This window comes from Canis lupus, chromosome 25 (genome assembly GCF_003254725.2).
Source record: "Canis lupus dingo isolate Sandy chromosome 25, ASM325472v2, whole genome shotgun sequence".
Taxonomy (NCBI): Eukaryota; Metazoa; Chordata; class Mammalia; order Carnivora; family Canidae; genus Canis; species Canis lupus.
This window is the reverse complement of record NC_064267.1, coordinates 26,597,573-26,619,860: the sequence shown is the minus strand read 5'-3', so window position 1 is coordinate 26,619,860 and position 22,288 is coordinate 26,597,573. Positions and strand designations below refer to the sequence as shown.

The window sequence follows — 22,288 nt, the reverse complement described above, 5'->3', positions numbered from 1 at the left end:
TCATGAGAACACAGAGAGATAGAGAGAGGCAGAGACACAGGCAGAGGGAGAAGCAGGCTCCATGCAGAGAGCCTGATGTGGGACTCGATCCTGGGGCCTTTAGGGTCATGCCCTGGGCTGAAGGCGGCACTAAACCGCTGAGCTTCCCGGGAATCAGGACTAGTGTGTTTTTATGTGATTAGGATATGATTTGAATTCTTTTCGTGATGCTGCTCAAAATTAGAAAGGCTAGATAGGCTTAACTTCAGAACTCAATACAAAAGGAACTAATGTTCATTTGATACTTGAAATAACGCTGTTAGGTAGAAAAGTTTCTTCAACCAGAATAATGGTTGAATAATAAATTAAATACTTTATTTTAATTATCTTTACCAGATTTCCCTGTAAAGGTAAATTGAGCAGACATTTTTATTTTCGAAAGGGAGAAGAGTGACACATTATTGGTTACAACTTTAGTAAACACAGGAGTCAGTAATTGATCAGGCAAACACTTGCTGTATCTATGTTTCTAAATATTTTCCCTTTTTTCTGAGAGAGAGAGAGAGAACATGAGTGGGAGGGATAGGGGTTAGAGCAGAGGGAGAGAATCCTAAGTAGGAGCATGGAGCCTGACATGGGGCTTGATCTGAGATCATGACATGAACCAATATCAAGAGTTGGACGCCCATCTGACTGAATCACCCAGAGCCCCCCTAAATATTTTCTAAATCCGTTTCTGCCCTCTTATTTTCTCTCAGTCAATAACTCTGCTTCTCATTTTGAAACTAGTAGAAAATTAGTGGGTAAGTTATAGTCCTATTTCATTTCCTTTTTTCCCCAAGATAATAAGTCAAGCATAGATATTTAGGATAAAAATATTTCTAAAAATTTGCTCCTTTGGCATCAGGTCATCCATCCCATTTGCTCAGCTGTGTTTCTGTTAATTAGGGTTCATCACAAAGCATTTTAGAAACTGATATTAAATGTACTGTGTATCAATCACATGATTAGCACAGTCTGGGAGTTAGCTGTTGTCATCATCTGGATGACCTTTCTTGATCATGTTAAATTTCAAGGTAGTTAAGGTAACAGCATATGTTATAAGGTGAAATGGAAATAACTCTTAACCATTCACCAGGGAAGAGATCAATATAATACTAATTTCTTGAGAAAAGTTTCAAAATCAGGCCTTTCAAAATATATAGTTGATGGTCTTTGGAAATAAGTTTTTAAGTCTTGAAATACTGAAAAGGATAAAAGAGAGCCATAGGAGAATAAATAATAGATAAACAGCTTTCAAGATTTAAAATGATTCTCAAAGAATATATAAACTTTTTTATTTTAAATTAGTGCCTTTCCTCTTTATAATTTTTTTCTGTAAATTTTTTTGTATATTTTTTATTGGAGTTCGATTTGCCAACATATAACCCCTTTAAAATTCTTGATTAAAAAAAAAATTCTTGATAAAATCTGCCAATGCTGTTTATATAGTTGAAGCAAAAGTTTACTGGCATGTAGGCCATTATTCTTCTACTACAAGGCTGTGTCCAGTAAACAATTTACGGGCTAAATGAATTGTAATATTGATCTCTTTAGCAGTTATAATATATCATGTGGAAGTATTTTGAGATAGTATGAAGAAAAACTGTTAAAGTGCAAGGCTTGTATTTGTTTTACAGTTATTGACTATAGCAAATATATAGAAATATTTCTTTGTTTTGGGTTAAATTCATCTTCAAACTGTCACACCGTTTTTTACATACTTTATAGTTACTTCATTTCTCTTTTCAGTAACTTTCAGGCGGCCCGGGTGGCCCGGTGGCTCAGCGGTTTAGCACCGCCTTCAACCCCGGGGTGCGATCACGGAGACCCAGATCGAGTCCCACGTCAATCTCCCTGCATGGAGACTGCTTCTCCCTCTGCCTATGTCTCTGTCCCTCTCTCTCTTTATGTCTCTCGTGGATAAATAAATAAAATCTTAAAAAGAAAAAAAAAGAAAAACTTTCAAAGCAGCTATTCTTAAATTTTAAACTGTATTGTGCCTCTAGGTAATCATGCGAAGCGGTCAGCCACTCACTGGCACAAATGGGAGAAGGTGCAAAGAAGACGAGAAGCTGATAAATGCTACCCTCAGGGCAGGAAAACGAGGCTACATCATTGATACTCGATCTTTAAATGTAGCTCAACAAGCTAGAGCCAAAGGCGGTGGCTTTGAACAAGAAGCTCATTATCCCCAGTGGAGGCGGATTCATAAGTCCATTGAGAGGTAAAAGATTCTGGAGACATTAATGGACTATTATTTGAAGTAAATTAGAGTGAGTAGGTCCTTCGCTGTTCAAAAAATCACAAGTTCTCAATTGAACCTACACATTAACTTAAAGTCAGAACTTCTGGATATCCTGTCGTGTTTTATAAGATAAGCAGAAAACTTAATCTTGGGTGCTCAAAGGTGACTTTTAGTCAAATAACATGCTTTCTCTAAGTTAACTCTGCAATTTCATCATCACAAGGTCCATTCCCCCGCTTGTGGATCACTGGTCACCAAACTTAACTGATCAGATACACTAATAAGTACATTTTTCTAAGTCAGAAGGCTAGAGACTTACTTTCCCCCACACCCACCTGTTCTCACATCCTGTTTCCTCCACTTGCATCCTTTGTTTATGCTTGCAGTTAGAGGTTTAGAGGGGCTTCTGGATGGATGAGTGGGGGTTGGAGCTAATAAAACAGTGGGGTCTGAGCTGGCCCCGGCCATCCCTCCTGAAGGTACTGCATATCTGGCAGATCCATGGGAACATGATTGCAGATGTTAGTGGTGTGCCTCGTGACTTGTCACAAAAGGCAATGTTCTGACCTGCTCCCTAGTTAGATAACTCAGCTGTGTGAATTGGGTATAATCTGTTCATCTGAAGAATGGTTTACCATGACAGGCATTTTAAGCAACTTTACAACCATGGTTAAGTATTAGTTTTTCAGTGTTTAATCATCAAGTTATTGTATAGCAAGGTAAATAGTTTTCTACTAACGTGAGCTACTTTTTCTCTTGGATATATTAGAGGTTCGGGTTTTGGTTTGGTTCCCTCTTCATCATTGTATTTTCTATATTCTTTTTTACTTTTTCTTGTTTTTTAAAGGTATCACATTCTTCAGGAGAGCTTGATCAAACTTGTGGAAGCTTGTAATGACCAAACACACAACATGGACAGATGGCTCGGTAAATTGGAAGCTTCCAACTGGCTGACTCACATCAAAGAGATTCTTACAACTGCTTGTCTAGCTGCTCAGTGTATCGACAGGTAAAGTGTATTTTAGTGTTCTGGAATGGGACATGCACTGCTAACCAGACTTTGCTTTTATCCAAACTGTGTTTATATTGTGTTAAAAGTTCGTGCCTTGGGCAGTCCCAGTGGCTCAGCGGTTTAGCGCCGCCTGAGGCCCAGGGTGTGATCCTGGAGACCTGGGAATTGAGTCCCACATCGGCCTCCCTGCATGGAGCCTGCTTCTCCCTCTGCCTGTGTCTCTGCCTCTCTCTCTCTGTGTCTCTCATAAATAAATAAAATATTTAAAAAAAAGAAGAATGGCTTAAAGTTCGTGCCTCGTCTATACCTTATGTTCAGATCATTGTATAAATTAAGACAATCAATGCCATTCAGTTATTGATGAAGTACTATATAAAATCTGGCATTTAATTGATGACTAATGTTTGTTGAATGAATATAAAACACAGACATATGTCTTCAATGACACAACTTTTTTAAGTACTAAAGGAAGTGTTTATTTCTATAAAAGTCCTCGAATTGTGAATCTACCTATTTTCCTTTCCTTAAACTGAAAAGAAGTTTTCTTATTTGCTCTCAGAGGGCCAAACTTGCCTTCTTACTTTTGAAATACCAGTGAAAGGAAATACGTAATTCTGTTACACAGTAAAATGATTCTTTCTCAGATATCTTGTTACAACTACTTGATACGTGCAGTTATATCAGGATCTCAAGTTGAGAAAACCTGATGGCAGTGATATGAAGTATATGAAGTGATTTTCATTTATTCACTCAATTGAAGGTTGCTAATCCTTGAGATTTGAGGCAGAAGACTTGAACAGAGGCATAAGGATTGATGTAAGTTGTTGCAGAAGCTTAGAATGTCCTTATTAAGAAGGGGATTCCTCTGAAACAATTGGTAGATGTAAGTATTGCCACCATATAGTTGGATGGCACTTTTCATTGAGACTATAATTTATTTTTTTAAATTTTTTTAAAGATTTTATTTATTTATTAGAAAGATAGAGAGAGAGATAGACACAGGCAGAGGGAGAAGCAGGCTCCATGCAGGGAGCCAGACGTGGGACTCAATCCCAGTCTCCAGGATCATGCCCTGGGCTGAAGGTAGTGCCAAACTGCTGAACCACCAGGGCTACCCGAAACTATAATTTGTTTTATTAATGCTTCCAAATTAGGAAACTATGTGTAATTTTTTTTATGGTTAGTGAGAAATTGGTAATAGAACGCGTTGCTTAAGATCATGTGGTGAGTTAATGACAAAATCAGGAATGGGCAGAGATTCTTGGCATTGGGATTTCTAAGCTGGCACTGTTCTTTGTTTTAGGTGAAGCTCATTTATCTAATGAAATATAGGAGTTAAGAAGAGGTACTTTGGCAGAGAAATCAGTATTACAGAATGATATGTTAATGCGAAGGGTTTTGTTTCTTTTTAACCTAAGTTTAAAAGATTTCCCCTTAAATTAGAGAGGAAGACAAACCATGAGAGACTCCTAACTCTGAGAAACAAACAAAGGATTGCAGAAGGGGAAGAGGTGGGGGGTTGGATAAGTGGGTGACAAGCACTAAGGAGGGCACTTGATTGGATGAGCACTAGGTGTTATACTGTAAGTTGGCAAATTTAATTTAAATAAAATATTTTTTAAAAAAAGATTTCCCCTTGCATGATGAATACAGAGGCTTCTGTTTTCTTATAAACTTCAAATGATATTGAACACTTATCACCATGTTATCTGGGTTTGCATCCATAATAATGGGATGCTGCAGGTCAAGGCAACCTGAGATGCAGAACAGTATTTATCCCCACCTTTGTTTATTTATTTATTTATTTATTTTTAAGATTTTTAATTTATTTTTATTTATTCATGAGAGACACAGAGAGAGAGGCAGAGACACAGGCAGAGGGAGAAGCAGTCTCCATGCAGGGAGCCTGACGTGGGACTCAATCCCAGGTCTCCAGGATCACGCCCTGGGTGGAAGGCAGGCACTAAACCGCTGAGCCACCCAGGCTGCCCCCTTCCTTTGTTTAGACTTAGCTGGCTGCCGTAAAAAAACATATACCTCCATAAAAATCTGCCTTTATAATTAATTGCTCAAAATGTAAAAATAGACCTTAGATTAATTGAATTAAATTTAAAATATACCACAGATAACTAAGATATATAGATTCAATATGTACATCAGAAGCCTTAAAATATTTGCTCATACCCTTCTACATAGTCATGAGATTTTATCCTAAGGATGAGGCTGTTAACCTAACCATAGGTGAATGACAGGGAGTCTTATTTTCAAAATTAAAAACTCAAATAATTCAACAAGAGACAAAAAGCTAAGTACATCATCTCCAGTCTAATAAAAATTGGCAATGACCTAAATGTCTAATTCTCACTTAAGTAAATTGTAGTTGATCACCTAATAGAATATTATATAACCATTAATACAATGCTTCTAAAGGTAATATGGAAACATGAGAAAATGTTTGTAATAAAAGTGGAAATACTAAGAAATTACCTTTTGTTATAGCTACCTAAAGTATATAGACACATGGGGAAAGAATTAATAGTAGTCACCAAACTTGAAATTCTTATGGGAAAGTGGTGAGGTTATTTTCTGTTGTCTTAAAATCTTCTTCACTGTCCTTTCAATATAAGAGTTGGAAGAAGGGAAGGGGAGAAGATGTGCTTAATTTAGTTTTTGGGGTTTCCTTCAACTGTTTTTAGAATAATGGAGTCCCAGACTCCTCCTAAGTATCATGATATAGTAGTACCATTGCCACTGACTTCCTAGATTGACAGTTTTATGTTTCTTCTTGTTTTCATGTTTCAGAAAGTGTGGTTTAGCTATTGTTTCCTAGATCCATTACATTACAAGTAATGAAGGCATCCTTATATAGTCAGCTGATGGTAGAAAGGTAGAATCAGCATCAGAAAGATAGAGAAAAATAACTTTTAAGTGTATGTTAGGGTTTTTTCCCTAAGAGAAACTCTACATGTGCCTTATTTTTCCTCTAAACCCTACTGGACAGAGCAGAATGCATGAGTTTGAAATACTGTACTTAATAAATGTTATTAATAGAGTTGACTGATCATGTTAGGAGTATCCCATTTTGTACTCTGGATTTTCCTATCAGGGAAGGGGCATCCATATTGATTCATGGAACAGAAGGAACTGATTCCACACTTCAGGTTACCTCCCTGGCCCAGATCATCTTGGAACCGAGAAGCAGGACCATCCGTGGTTTTGAGGCCCTGATAGAAAGAGAGTGGCTGCAGGTGAGAAAATCTACTTCGTATGCACAGAAACTGCTAATAATTGATGTGATCCCAGTTTGCAGGAATGGATAGAATTTGTGAAATTTTGATTGATTAAAATGTTTAACCTGTATGTTTAATTTTCTGGGAGCAGTTAATCCTCTCAGTAAATGTTTATATATCCTCACTGCATCTCAATTTTTGTGCCTCTCTGCTTGTATTGCTCACTTGGTATTTCATTCCCTTAACAAACTCTTATTAGTTATACTTTGTTACCTATAGGGGAAATAACAAAAAATGTGAAACAGTCTCTGCTAGAGAGGAAAAAAAACATCAAAACCAGGAAGGGGGTGTGAGGACTTGTAATTATAAGGCATGTGCTCTAGCACTTTCTGCCTGTTGCTTGTCTGGCTTCGCCTTATCCTCTTGCCTCACCAGGTGAAATCCTTCTCATGCTTTAAGATACAACTAAATGTCGCTGCTCTCATGCAGTCTTGGGACCTTAACCTTCATCACAGATAAAATCGATCCATTGTCTTCATGCCTTAGTCCTGAAACTACATCCAAATTAAGTGATTCCTTTGAGGTCAGGGAACCATGTCCTGTTTCTCTTTTATCCCTAGGACACAGCACAGTGCAATCACGTAATGCTGAATGACAACTGAAATAAAGGCTTCATGAAATAGATTGAAATCCTTTAAGTCAGAGATTAACTTATAAATGTATATACACTATGTAATTTAGTAAATGTGATTAAGAACAAATGTTTAGATAGATCTTAAAAGTAGAAGCATCTCTGGAGAAAAATCATTTCTGGCCCTTGTAGTTAAAATTTAGATTTATTATGTGTTAATGCTCTTACGTATACCATATTCACCTGCCTCACAACTGACCTGTATCTCTGTTCAAGTGAGACCATCCCAAATATTTGGTAAAAATCTCTTCAGCGACATTCATGATGCATAGCAAACAAATAGGGGAATGTGATTTACATACTTATATATTACCATTCCAATGGGTATCAAAACACCATTAGCTAGTGGAAAATGTTCATGACATTTTCTTTGTCAGGTAAGGTAGTATAAGGATCTAAAGATAAAAGCAAGTGTGTGAAATACCTAGAAGGGTATGATTTGGGTTAAGGTCAATACTCAGGTTCTGGGTGAGCCAAAGAGCCAAATGATTCTTAAATTTACTTTAGTCAGTAGAGGTCAGACTCTTCCAGTTCTTTTTTTGAGAGAAGAGGGAAGTAGAGACAATTTTATCTCTAATACAAAAGTATTCCTAAAGAATTTTTTTTCACATGTAATTAAGTATTCAGTATCAGGAGTGACTTTATAAAGTTTGTGTGTGAGAAACCCATATTTATTTCCATTTATGGGTGAGGCTTACATAGTTTACAACAATCTGCCACACTTTGGATAGAGAAAAGGTGGTAGCTGTCTTTTGTGTGGTCCCTGAAGACCATATATTCTTTGACTTTGCTAGAAATTACAGACCTAGAAAATTTTACTTTATAGAATTCACCTAGCATAATTGCAGTTCTTATGGTTATGCCTTAACTGCACAGCCTTGTTAAATATTTGGAAGTCATGGTTTTTTTCCTTAGTTACTGAAAATTGTTTAAATTTATTAATTAAAATCAATTGAAATGATTAAACAGCAGCCATCCAAATTATATGGTGTTCCCTTCAATAAGAGTTTTGTTGCAACTGTGTGAAATAATGGTAATAGAATGTGCTGTAATGTGCTCTCACTAGGCCATGACTGTCACATTTCCATCTTCTGTCTTAGGCTGGTCACCCGTTCCAGCAGCGCTGTGCACAGTCAGCCTATTGTAATAGTAAGCAGAAGTGGGAGTCACCTGTATTTCTTCTCTTCTTGGACTGTGTGTGGCAGATACTTCGTCAATTTCCTTGTTCTTTTGAATTTAATGAGAATTTCCTCATCATGCTCTTTGAGCATGCATATGCCTCACAGTTTGGAACATTTCTGGGCAACAATGAAAGTGAAAGGTGGGTACACTGCTTACATGGGATGGGGGCCATTCCGTTTGTATTTTGTTTTGGTCACTTCCTAAAAGAGACCAGGATTTGGTTTCTACATTAATGTTATTGATAAGATGGTAGAGGTTACAGCTAGTATAAGTTAAATAATATGAAATGTGTTATATGAGCCTATCCCATCCTAGGTGAGAGCATGTCCTAGACTTTTTTCTATTAGATTAAAATTAGTCCATACACTGATTTAAAAGCTTTGAGTAAATTGGGCAACCATTCAATGTTAATTTTCTTGTATAAGATCATGGCAATCTTACATCTGGAAGAAGCCTTAACATATAATCCAACTCCATCCTCTATCCAGTTTTATAGATTGGGAGGAGAGTATCTAGAAAAGTTAAATGACTTGACCAGGGACACACAGCCAGTTGGTCACCAATAGTGGGGTTATAATACAGGTCTTCCTTCTTTTGCTCCAAAGTTTATCTGTCACACTGTCCTCAGGTCCAGAGGGACAGTCTCACTTTATAGTCCAGACACCATCGAGTTTATAGGTTTAATTAAGAAGATTCCTATCAGAATGATCCTCAAAGGTGCTTAACTGGTAATCTCAGTTGGGTACAGTCAAAAGGCTTCCTCTTCTCTTTTTTCCTTTGTCATTTCAGCTAAAGGGACAGTTTTGTTGGTTTTTTCCTGGAACCACCTTTTGATTTCATTGACACTCTGTCTATTCTCTATTTCGTCTGTCTACTCTCTACTCTTATTCTTTCCTTCTTTCTGCTAGCACTGGTTTAGTTTGCCCTTCTTTTTCCAGTTCTTTAAGGTATGAAATTACTGATTTAAAAGTCACCGATGTGAGATCTTCGTTCTTTTTTAATGTAGGTTTTTACTGCTATAAGTTTCCATCTGAGCACTGCTTTCACTGGATCCCCATTCTTTGTGTTAGCATGTCATGTTTTCATTTTCATTCATCTGTATTTTCTAATTTCTCTTATGATTTCTTCTGTAACCCACTGCGTGTTTAAAATTGTGTTCTATAATTCCACATATTTATGAATTTTCCATTTTTTTCTTCTGTTACTGATTTCTAACTCCATGCTGTTGTAGTTGGGAGAAGATACTTGTATGACTTCAGTCTTTTAAGATTTATTGAAATTTGTTTTGTGGCCTAATGTGTGATCTATCCTAAAGAATGTTTCATGTGCACTTGAGAATATGTACTCTGATGTCGTTGAGCAGAATGTTCTATATTTGTCTTACCTTTTGTTCAAATCCTGTATTTCCTTATTGGTCTTCTTCCTAGTTCAAAACATTATCAAAAGTGGGATATTAAAGTCCTCAACTATATTGTAGAATTGTCTATTTCTATCATGTTCTATCAGTTTTTGCTTCCTCTATTTTGTGGCTCTGGTGTAAGGTGCATGTATGTTTATGTATAATTATTGTTTATCTTCTTGATGGATTGACTTTTTTTCTAGCTTATAACATTGTTCTTTGTCTCTTGTTAGAGTTTTTGTCTTAAAGTTTATTTCATCTGATGTAGTTATATTCACTCCAGCTCTCCGTTGGTTACTATTTATGTGGAAAATCTTTTTTCATCCTTTTATTTTCAATCTTTTTGATCTTTGAGTCAAAAGTGAATCTTTTGTAGGCAATATATAGTTGGATCACATTTTTTAATGCATTCTGCCAATCTCTGCATTTTGATTGGAGAGTTTACTTCATTTATATTTAAAGTGATTATTGAAAAGGAATGGCTTATTTCTGCCAGTTTGAGATTTATATTGTTTGTCTTATACCTCTTTTGTTCTCTGTCTCCTCCATTACTTGCCTTCCTTTGTGTTTAATTGATACTTAATAGCATACTATTGATTCCCTTCTTATTTATTTTTATGTACATTAACATTTTTTTTTTACTGGTTGCCAGGTAGATTTCAACTAACATCCCAAATTTATAACAATCTACTTGAATACAAGCTTAGCTTCAGTAGCATACAAAACTTTGCTCTTTCAAAGCTCCACTCTCCTATATGTTATCACAAATTACATTCTTATATATAATTATATTCTTATGTTCCCATTAATGTGGATTTATTATTATTTTTATCCATTTGTCTTTTAAATTAGGTAGGAAATAAAGAAGACAAAAATACAATAATTTACTTTTATACTCTCATATGTAGTTATCTTTACTGAAGTTATTTTTCTTCATATGGCTTTGAGTTACCATCTGGGGTCCTTTCATTTTAGCTTAAAGGATTCCTTTTTGCATTTCTCTTGTAAAGCAAGTCTTCTAGCAATGGACTCCCTCTCTATTTATCTGGGAATGTCTTAATTTCTCCTACATTTTTGAAGAATAGTGTTCCTGGGTGTAGAGTTCTTGGTAGGTAGTTTTGTTTTTGTTTTGGGTTTTTTTTTCCTATAAGAACTTTAGAAATGTCATTGCTCTCCCTCCTGGCCTCCGTAGTTTCTGATGAGAAATCTGTGGTAGAAGGATGATGAAGGATCCTTCTACATGAGGACTTCTCTCTTGCTGCTTTCAAGATTCTCTGTCTGGCTTTTGTCAGTTTCACTATAATGTGTCTCAGTATGGGTCTCTTTGCCCTTATCCTTCTTGGAGCCCATTGAACTTTTAAATGTGTAAATTTGTGTCTTTTATTGAGTTTGGGGAATTTTCAGCCTTTAATATTTTTATGTATGTGCTTCTTTTTGTGTTTAGTTTTTTCCATTTGTATTGAGGTATAACTGACAAATTGGCCATTAGTTCTTTATATATTCCTGTTCCCTTTTCTCTCTTCTCTTTCTGGGACTCCTACTATACATATATTGGTATCCACAGGCTGCTTAGGCTCTGTTAATTTTTCTTTATTCCTTTTTTTTTGTTCTTCTCAGAGTGGGGCATTTCAGTTGTCCTGTCTTCAGATTTGCTTATTCTGTGCCTGCTCAGATCTGCTATTAAAATCATCTAGTCGGGCAGTCCGGGTGGCTCAGCGGTTTAGCGCCGCCTTCAACCCAGGGCCTGATCCTGGAGACCCAGGATCGAGTCCCATGTTGGGCTCCCTGCATGGAGCCTGCTTCCCCCTCTGCCTGCATCTCTGCCTCTCTCTCTCTCTGTCTTTCATGAATAATAAGCAAAATCATTAAAAAAATTTTTTTAAATAAATAAAGTAAAATCATCTAGTAAGGTTTTTTAAAATTTCAGATATTATACTTTTAAGTTCCAGAATTTCTGTTTGATACTGTTTTATAATTTTGTCTTTTTATTGATATAGTCTAGGTTTTGAGACATTGTTCTCCTGGTTTCCTTTAGTTTTTGGTCCTTAGTTTTGGGTTTTATCTAGTGAAAGCAAAGTCAGTGTTTTCTCAGGGACAATTTCCATTAATTTTTTCCTTTAAACGGGCCATACTTTCTAGGGCTTTTTTTTTCTTTTTTTCATCATTTGTAATTTTAAATCTGGACATTTAAAATACATTTTTTAAAAGATTTTATTTATTTATTCATGAAAGACACAGAGAGAGGCAGAGACGCAGGCAGAGGGAGAAGCAGGTTCTATGCAGGAAGCCCAATGTGGAACTTAATCCCAAGACTCTGGGATCACACCCTGAGACAAAGGCAAGTGCTCTACCGTTTAGCCACCCAGGCGTCCCGACGTTTAAAATATTTTAAGGTGGTTCTGTGGAAAACAGATTCTTCCCACTCTTCCGAATAACTGTTTATTTAGTCCTTTTCTAAACTATTTTGTGAAGTGTATTTTTTTTCTCATGTGTAGTTTCTAAAGTATCTGTTCTTTTAGTTTGTGTTCAGCTAGTGTTTGACAGTGATTTCTTTGAATGCCTGGAGCCAAGAGAGAGGGAAGAACAGGGAGGAAAAAGTGAAAGGGAAAACCACTCACAACAAAGGAAAAAAATCCTTTTGCAGTCTTTGCAGATGGGCTTTCTGCTGGAATATTCCTTCAGTGTTTAGTCAGGCCTCTGCCTTCACTTCTGGCCCTCACTGAGGCTAGAGATCAGCAAAAACCATTATCTTGGGATCTTCTTGGGCCTTTTCTGAGCATATTTCCTGCCTTGAGCATGCATATGGCTTTCTGAATTCTTCCATATACATGGGCAACTCTGATTTTCCAAAGAATCTTTTTCCATAGGCTTTTGGTGTTCTCTTGTACCCCTTAACCATAATCTTTGCCCACAGTTGGCTATAGGTTGTCCATTCACCTTATGTCTTCTAGGAATGCCCACCACTTTTCTGCCTATGGTGATTTCCAAGTTAGGCATAACAAAGACATGGGTTCCTGGTAGCCCTTGGACAAGTTAGAACAGAGAGACATAATTCTTTGTGAATAGGGACTGCTCTGTTCCCTCTGGAGCCAGAGACCAGAGTCCCATACTGAGAACATGGGCTAGGGAATGGGTGGGGCAAGAGCAAATAAAAATGTCATAAAGCTTTTTTATGGTCTTTCTGGTTCCCTTTTCCTGATTCTTCATTTACTTATGTGGTGTAAACTTCTATTTCCCAGAAGTCTGACAAAGTAGGTTCTAACCTACTTTGCATTTTCAGTGTTTCTGTGAAGGGATGGGCATTTGGAGTTACCTACTCTGCCATTTTTGCTGGCATCACTCTTCTTCATTTTTGAGGCATAGTTTAGCTGGTAGACATCTTGGTCAACAGTCTTTTTTTTTCTTTTTTTAAGATTATTTTAGAGGGAGCAAGCACAGAGGTGAGGGGCAGAGGCAGAGGGAAAGAGAATTTTAAGCCGACCTGCACTGAGCATTGCGCCCGATGTGGAGCTCAATCTCATAACCTGGAGATCACAACCTGAGCTGAAGCCAAGAGTTGTACACTTAACCAACTGTGCCACACAAATACCCCAAATATGTCATAATACTGTGTTCTGACTTCATGGTTTCTGATAAGTCAGCTGTTACTTTCATTGAGGAGCCCCCCTCTACATAATGGGTCTTTTTTCTCTTGCTGCTTTTACAATTCTCATTTCCTTTGGCTTTTGACAGTTTGACATTGATATGTCTTAGTGTGGACCACTTTGAATTTATCCTACTTGGATAAATTCCTTAATCTTCTAAGGTATGGAGAATCACATTTGAGAAGTTTTCAGATATTATTTTCCAAAATTTGTTCTGCTTTTTTCTTTTCTCCATCTGGAACGCCTGTTGTTCATGTTGGTATATTTGATGGTATTCCATAGGTTTGGAGATTCTTTTAAATTTTCTTCAGTTTTTCTTTCTTTTCCTTAGAAATTAATAATTTCAATCGACCTATATTCAAATTCATTGATTCTTCTGTCAGTTTATATCTACTGTTGAGTTCCTATGGTCATTTTTCATTTCAGTTATACTTTCAAATCAGGATTTCTTTTTGGTTCTTTTTTTAATAATTTTTGCCTCTGTACCGTCCTTTTGGTAAAGTATTGTTATACTTTCCTTTAATTTTTCAGGCATTTTTCTTCAGCTCTGTGAACCCAGTTATGATAGCTGGCTTTTTGTCTAGTGGGGTACCTGGTGGCTCAGTCGATTAAGAATCTGCCTTCAGCTTAGGTCATGACCCCAGGATCCTGGAATCAGCCCCATGTCGGGTTCCCTGCTCAATGAGGAGTCTGCTTCTCCCTCTCCTTCAGCCCTTTTCCTCAATTCATGCTCTTTTTCTTGACTCGTGCTTTTTCTCTCGCTTGCTGTTTCTCAAGTAAATAAAATTGTACATAAAATAAAGTCTTAGTCAAGTAAGTTCAATATGTTCCCCCTCTCTGAGGGACAGTTTCTTTTGACTGTTTTTCCCCCTGAGTATGGGCCACACATTTTCATTTCTTTGTGTATATTATAATTTGCTTTTTTTGAAAACTGATGCTTTAGATATAATATGGCAAATCTGGAAATTAGATCCTCTATCTTCTGAATGAATAACTCTTTCATCCTTTACTGAGAGGCCCTATGTGTATTGAGAGGCATGACTTCAATGCTCAGGTAGTTTACAACTCTGCTTTAACCTTCAGCTTGTACAGGGCCTTAGGTTCAGCCAGAGGAGAAAGAATTGGGACTATCTCAAGCATTTCCTAGGCATATGCACATCCTTTTGAATTCCTGGGAATATGTCAGAGCTTTACAAAGCCCCCACCCTACCCCCTGCTACACATGGACATCTCAGTCCCCAAATCTTTTATGATTTTTCCTAGGCTCTTATTTGCCCCAAACTGGCTAGGTGCCTCAGGCAACTATGATGTTAAATAGTTTCTGCTCATTGATTTTTGACAAATACCCTGGGGAATAGGGCTTTTCTCTCTAAGAAAGCTGTGAGTCAGTCAAATTACAGGACTGTACAAAGGAAGCTTTACTAGGGAGCTTCAAGAATATCAAATAGTGATTTGTGCTCTGGGAGTAGTATTTTTGGAGGAGCTCCAGAGCTGGTCTGCCCCTTCTGTGGCTACAAGTTTGCTTACTGGTTTGCAGTGATACTGCAGAGCTAGGAAAAGGGTTTTGGCATTGGCCAAGTTAAAATGCTATGAATCCTATTCTTTCAGAGGTTCATTAGTTTTTCTTGAAGAGTGTTCCTCAGGTTGTCATAGCCTTTTGTTAATTTCCAGAGTTGTGAACATACTTATTTTGACTGTTTTTGCCACTGTTTTCATTACTGTTTAGAGAAGATATACAGAGGTCCTCACCCTACCATTCCAGAAGTCCCACACCTACATGCAACATTTTAAACTAAGCCCTGAGAAACTTTAGGTACTTTCCTTTTTACTGTCATCAGCCTCTTCCTCATTCTTTCCAATGTACGTTAATGGAAAAAGTTCAAGACTTGAAAGTAGATTTGAGTTTGAATCTCTACTATGCCACTTACTAGCCAGGTGACTTCTCTGAATCTACTTCCGCCTATATTAAAGGCAAAAATTAACCTCTGCCACACTGGGTTCTAGTGAGGATCAAACAACACACATGTGAAAACTAGTATAATACCTATCACATAATAAGTATTTTTTAAAATGTCAGTTCTTTCATTCATTCTTTCTTGAATCTTCTAACACCTACTTAGTCATGAGCCTAGAACTTACCACTGTTGGCATTTTGACACAGAGCCACAGTATTACTCTGGCTGGCACATTGATTCTACTGAATGTGACAGCAAGTACTTCATGCTCTGTGTCATCTGATGCTTAAGAAAAGGAAAGATAATTGATAACCTTTAGCAGTTGGGAGTCAGCATGTGAAATGAAGTATATTTATAGTTTCTTTGATAGACACTAGTACCAAGCAGTGTTAAAAAGTATTACATCAAAAAGGATTCATGGTGAGATATGCTTTTAAAATGCTAAACAAGGGGCAGCCCAGGTGGCTCAGCAGTTCAGGCCAGGGCGTGATCCTGGAGACCCGGGATCGAGTTCTGCATCGGGCTCCCTGCATGGAGCCTGCTTCTCCCTCTGCTTATGTCTCTCTCTCTCTCTCTCGCTCTGTGTATGTCTCTCATGAATAAATAAATAAAATCTTAAAAAAAAATGCTAAACAAAAGAAAGTTGTACGTGTCAACAAGGCTTTCCTGTTTTATTTTGGTTTTCGTTATTTAGGCGATGAAAGATTACAGGGGAACCTGGGTAGCTCAGTGGTTCAGCGTCTGCCTTTGGCTCAGGTTGTGATCCCAGGGTTCTAGGATCGAGTCCCACATCAGGTTCCCCACAGGGAGCCTGCTTCTTCCTCTGCCTTTCTCTGTGTCTCTCATGAATAAATAAATAAAATCTAAATAAATAAAATCTTAAAAAAAGATTAAAGATTACATACAAATAATCATTACAAAGGAAACTTCAGGGCACTTAAATATATTAGAAATGTAATATCTCATCCTGCCATTTATTATCTGTTTTTTTTAGACAGAGCATGTGTGTGCGTGTGTGCACACAGGAGTGGCAGGGAAGGGTCAGAGGGAAAGGAAGAGAGAGAATCTTAAGCAAGCTTTGCAGTCAGCATGGAACCTGATGTGGGTTTTGATCTCATGGCCCTGAGATCATGAACCGAGCCGAAATCAAGTCAGATGCTTAACTGACTGAGCCACCCAAGCAACCCTTTATCCTGCCATTTCTTAAAGCATGTTCGACTTAACCCCTAAACTATCATTTTATTGGGGGAGGGAGAGAATTGGTGATTTACCTTGATTAAATCTGGGTAATGTGGTATAATGTACCTACCTACCTCAAAAAGTCACAAAATAATCGTTAAAGACTTTAAGACACTTTTCAATAAAGTAATGTATATAACTTTAGTTCAGCTTTTTTTTTTTTTTTTAAGATTTTCTGTATTTATTTGAGAGAAAAAGAGATCAAGCAGAGGGAGGGGCAGAGGGAGAAACAGACCTCACTGCTGAGCAAGGAGCAAGATGTAGGACTTGATTCTGGGACCCTGGGATTATGACCTGAGCTGAAGGGAGATGCTTTACACACTGAGTCACCCAAATGCCCTTATTCTGTATTTAAATAATACATTTGAGGACTTATTTTTGGTGTTATACTTATGAGTATCCCTCAGAACTAGCCTTTTAATAAAGGGATTACAAATGTATTTTATCTCACATTCTGATTGCCATTTGGTAGATCCTACCAATAGGGCTGATTAAGAAGGATTCCAAAGCTGTATGGAGAGTGGTGCCAAACCACTTACTGCAGGGGCAGTGGGTACAGTGGTTTCCTATCCTCACCATGCCTGATTCCTGGAAACATGGTATAGGATTTGCTCTTCTAGCAATTAAATTCCAGTACTACATGAGTTCTTTGATTACATGGATTCTTTTTATTGCTAGCATAAATAAATTAATTAGCACATAATTAACTAATAACCAAGTAGTTTCAGAGACATAACCAGTTTTACAGCAAAACTTCAACTTAAATAGAATCCTGTAAAAATTGAATATGTTATCTTTTTGGTTAATGTAAGGTTAACCACCAATTATCTTTCACTTGTTAAAATTTACTTTTTTTCTTATTTACTTTTTTGAAAATGTACCAGTTCACTTTCTATCCCTGTGAATTTATTTTATGATAAAAGAGTGTTATAGAATTTCAGGATTATTATGAAGGCTGTTTGTTGTGTATAAATATAGATTAAATCTGTATTTATATCAAGATACATACTCATTTTTAATATTTGACAGTCCATCTATTTTATATTCATGTAATTTATATATTTAGTGATCTTAAATTAAAATACTGTGCCAGATACAATAAAGAACTTTTGCATATAAACATTCTGTTCTCTAGGTTAATGTTCATTTTTTTTTTTAAGATTTTTATTTATTTATTCATGAGAGACACAGAGACATAGGCAGAGGGAGAAACAGACTCCATGTAGGGAGCCTGATGTGGGACTCGATCCCGGGACCCCAGGATCACGCCATGAGCTGAAGGCAGATGCTCAACCACTGAGCCACCCAGATGTCCCTAGGTTAATATTTAATACCATACCTAAACATGACCAGATTCTGATTTTATCCTCCTGGGAGGCTTTGAAAGCCTATGAAAGTGTTTTGTTGTTATTGAGAGTTATAATGCTGGTTGAATTTTCTGACAAATATTTCTATTTCACAACATTTTATTCCCATGTTTTGTGTTCTGCCTTCTAGTATACAGAGAGAAGAAACTGTCCTCTTGGGAGGAGCATGTAATAGTGGTTGTTATCATTTAATTGCTTTAACTGCAGTTTTCTTCCTCAATTAGATGTAAGTTGAAGCTGCAGCAGAAAACGATGTCTCTGTGGTCCTGGGTTAATCGGCCCAGTGAACTGAGTAAGTTCACCAATCCTCTCTTTGAAGCCAACAATCTTGTCATCTGGCCTTCAGTTGCTCCACAGAGTCTTCAGCTATGGGAAGGTAAGCTGTGCATCCTTTGCAAACTCTTTATCCATAGTCAAGGATCCTCTCTGAACGATCTCTAAGGACCTGCTGCTATTGACATTTGAACTTGGTGAATGGACCTGACCCTCAGACCTGTGTATTACTGCTGTTTTTTTTTTTTTTTCAAGGTGTAGGCATGGCTCTCTCTTTCATGTCCATTATCTAGTCATACTTCTTTTGTTCAGTCCCCATTCAGAAATTAACAGTGATTTTTCAGTGGGTACTGCTGTTTATATTGGATATTTTCCCTAGATAGGAAGATAACATTAGTGTTTTTAATCATGATTACAAATTACCAGTTTAATCATATTTAGGTATACAGTTCATTCTTGTCAATATATATCCATATCATCATGAAATGGGTCTCCAACACTTTCCATCATGCAAATCTGAAACTCTATTCCTCACTAAACAACTTCCCATCGCTCCTGATAATGGCATCCTGCTTCCTGTGTCTGAGTTTGACTACTCTAGGTACCTCATATGAATGTGTGGAATCATACAATGTTTGTCTTTTTGTGACTGACTTCTTTCACTTAACATGATGGCCTCAAGATTCATCCATACTGTAGCCTGTCAGAATGTCCTTCCTTTCTAAGGCTGAATAGTTTTCCACTGATAGACACAGGTTGCTTCCACCTTCTGGCACATAGATGCACAAATATCTCTTTAAGACCCTGCTTTTGATTCTTTTAGGTAGGTACCCAGAAGTGGAATTGCTGGATCATATGATAATTCTGTTTAATTTTTTGAGGAACCTCCATACCATTTTTTATAACAGTTGCACCATTTTACACTTCTACCAACAGTGCACAGGGTTCCAGTTTCTCTAGATCCTTGCCAACACTTGCTATTTTCAGCTCTTTCCCCCTTGGTAGTGGCCATTTTAATGAGTATGAGGGAAAATACTTTTTGTGTGAGAAAGTCAGTAGGTAGTTGGGACAGGAATAAATTGTAAGCTCCTAGGAGGTGGCTTCTGTTTCCTTTATTAAGCAACTGTTAGGATAGATTCTTCTGTTAAATGCTATTGGAGAATTAATGAACTAGTCATTCTAGTAAAGTTCTCTAAACATACATAATACCATCAGTGCAGTAATGCACATTTCTCATTATTCATGTGGAATGATAATCCATGCTTAATTTTCAAATCCATTCTAAAGAAGGTATTTAACCTACGTTAATTTTTCACACTCCTGAAATTTACTCTATAAATACCAAAGCTTGTTTTTAAAAATATAACCAAAATCTATCTAACATATATTAGCCATCCATTAAACAAAGACTACAAAATGCCATTTCTTTTTAATCATTTTGAATGTAGCAAGTACATCTATACTCATCTTTGCATTAAACAGCACAAAGCTGACACACAGGAATGCTAGCTGTTTGGTAATTAAACTGAAATACCATAAATGTCAATTAGTATATCACTTTTTAATATGTTTTGCCCACAAGGGTAATTCATGTGTAGGAAGCTGTTTGCCCTTTATATGTAAAAGGGCCTCAGATTGCTTTGCTCTCTGAGACTGAGTCTGTTTCTGTCATTTCTCTGGATGTCAGCTCACATGTCTCGTTCCTCTTGGCATATCTGCCATTTGCTGCTTCCTTCCTCCTCAGTTTATGATTCTAATCTTACCTGTTGAGGTGTCCCCAAGCTAGAATTGTGGGAAAGCAACCTCAGGTAGTCTCAAGATTCTCGGAGTCTGAGCTTTAGTACTTTGGGAATTTCGGGCTGCTCAAAAATTTTCTTTGCTAAGTTTATTGATGATTATAGACAGTCACAGGTGAGGGATAAGTGATCTCTTAAGTGAGAGATTACAAATTACCAACTTTAACCATATTTAGGTATACAGTTCATTATTGTCAAGTATATATCCATACTTTTTGTTAAAGATTTCTGGGACAATTTACCTAAAAGCGACTGTCACATTTAATAACTGAAGTGAGTGACTAGCAGCTACTTGGGAGAAAAGCCAGATTTGGAGTTGGATGGCCTGAATGATGATTTAACCAGTTTTTACCAAACCTCATTGAGAGTTTAGAGATGAAGTGTTTGGAGGAAATCTTTGTTGTTATGTGAATGAATTCCTACCATTTCATTAAGAACAGAGTTTCCATATGTGTTTAGTTCCCCACATAGAACTGGAAGAAATTTTGTGTGAGGTAAAATCTTCTCTTAGTAGGTATGTGGACTATATAAGGAGACTGACTACTCTTGGACCCTTAAAATGACTCTCCTCTATTTATATTTATATCATAGTTAGCCATTAGTATTAAGTAATTCTTGCATCGAAGAACAGGATTTTAAATACAGGCTCATATCGTAGAAAACTCAAAGTTGTCTTTAAGCTGTGTCTCTATTTTCCCTTTCTGATAGAGTGGCAGTGGACATGTAGGACTCTCTAGTTTGGTTCATAGAAAGTGTTTTAAAGAATCATAAAACCTTTCTGAACTTACTGCTACTGACGTATTGCTGTCTGGAAAGTTTTTGTACCTCCTTATTTGAATATCTCTAAGCCATTATGTTGGATGATATAGTTAATGTAGATTTATGCAGACAAGAAAATGTTTCCTTTTAATCTATAATAAAAGGATAATTATTATTGGGGAAAGAAGGACTTGCCTATAGAATTGGAAGACCACCTCTTGGGACGCCTGGGTGACTCAGTGACTAAGTGCCTGCCTTTGGCCCAGGGCATGATCCTGGAGTCCCAGGATCGACTCCCACATCGGCCTCCCTACATGGAGCCTGCTTCTCCCTCTGCCTATGTCTCTGCCTCTCTGTCTCTCTCTGTGTCTGTCATGAATAAATAAATAAAATCTTAAAAAAAATAAAAATAAAAAAGGAAGACCACCTCTTAAGTAAAGAGACAGGGAGAGAGTGCACTGAAGTTTAGGCTCTTATTATTTTCTTTAATTGAAGTGTAGTTGACATGTATTAGTTTCAGGTGTACAACATAGTGATTCAATATTTTCATACATTACAAAGTGATCACCATGATAAATAAGTCTAGCTGTAGCCTGTCACCATACAAAGCTGTTACACTGTTATTAACTATGTTCTCTAAGCTATATATTGCATCCCCATGTCTTATTTATAACTGGAAGTTTGTGCTTTTTAATCCCCTTCCCTTATTTTGTCTATCATCCCATCTCCCTCCCCTCTGGCAACCATCAGATTGTTCTCTGTATCTATGAATCTATTTGTTTTTGTTTTTGTTTTAAGATTTTATTTATTTATTCATGAGAGACACAGAGAAAGAGGCAGAGACAGAGGCAGAGGGAAAAACAGGTTCCATGCAGGGAGCCTGATGGGGGACCCAATCCCCGGACTGCGGGATCACACCCTGAGCCAAAGGCAGACGCTCAACTGCTGAGCCACCCAGGCATCCCTATTTCTGTTTTCTTTTTGTTGATTTTGTTTTTATTTTTTAGATTGCACATATAAGTGAAATTATATGGTACTTATCAGTCTCCATCTGACTTAATTTCACTTGGCATAATACCCTCTGGGCCCATCTGTGTTGTTACAAATAGGAAGCTGTTCTTTTTTTATGTCTGGAAAGTCCATATATTTGTGTATATACCACATCTTCTTTATCCATTTATCTGTTGATGGACACCTAAGTGGCTTCCCTATACCTTGGCTATCATAAATAATGCTACAGTTAACATAAGAGTGCATATAACTTTTTGAATTTGTGTATTCATTTTCTTTGGATAAATACCCAGAAGTGGAAATGCTAGATCATATGGTTGTATATTTTTAATACTCTGAGGAACCTCCATACTGTCTTCCATTGTGGCTACACAATTTTGCATTCCCACCTACAGTGCATGAGAGTTCCCTTTTCTCTGCATCTTTGCCAACAGTTGTTATTTCTTGTCTTTTTGATAATAACC

The 22,288-nt window shown here is 37.1% G+C and overlaps 1 protein-coding gene across 2 annotated transcripts in view; it reads left to right on the top strand.

Moving 5' to 3' along the window:
* Positions 1 to 22,288, top strand: part of MTMR9 (myotubularin related protein 9) — a 53,030-nt gene that overhangs the window by 24,569 nt on the left and 6,173 nt on the right. For both annotated transcript variants that reach the window (XM_025462917.3, XM_025462918.3), the window contains 5 exons: positions 2,028 to 2,245; positions 3,114 to 3,275; positions 6,385 to 6,526; positions 8,300 to 8,520; positions 18,210 to 18,361. In XM_025462917.3, coding sequence (XP_025318702.1) covers positions 2,028 to 2,245; positions 3,114 to 3,275; positions 6,385 to 6,526; positions 8,300 to 8,520; positions 18,210 to 18,361 — 895 coding nt within the window. The remainder of the gene's footprint in view (positions 1 to 2,027; positions 2,246 to 3,113; positions 3,276 to 6,384; positions 6,527 to 8,299; positions 8,521 to 18,209; positions 18,362 to 22,288) is intronic.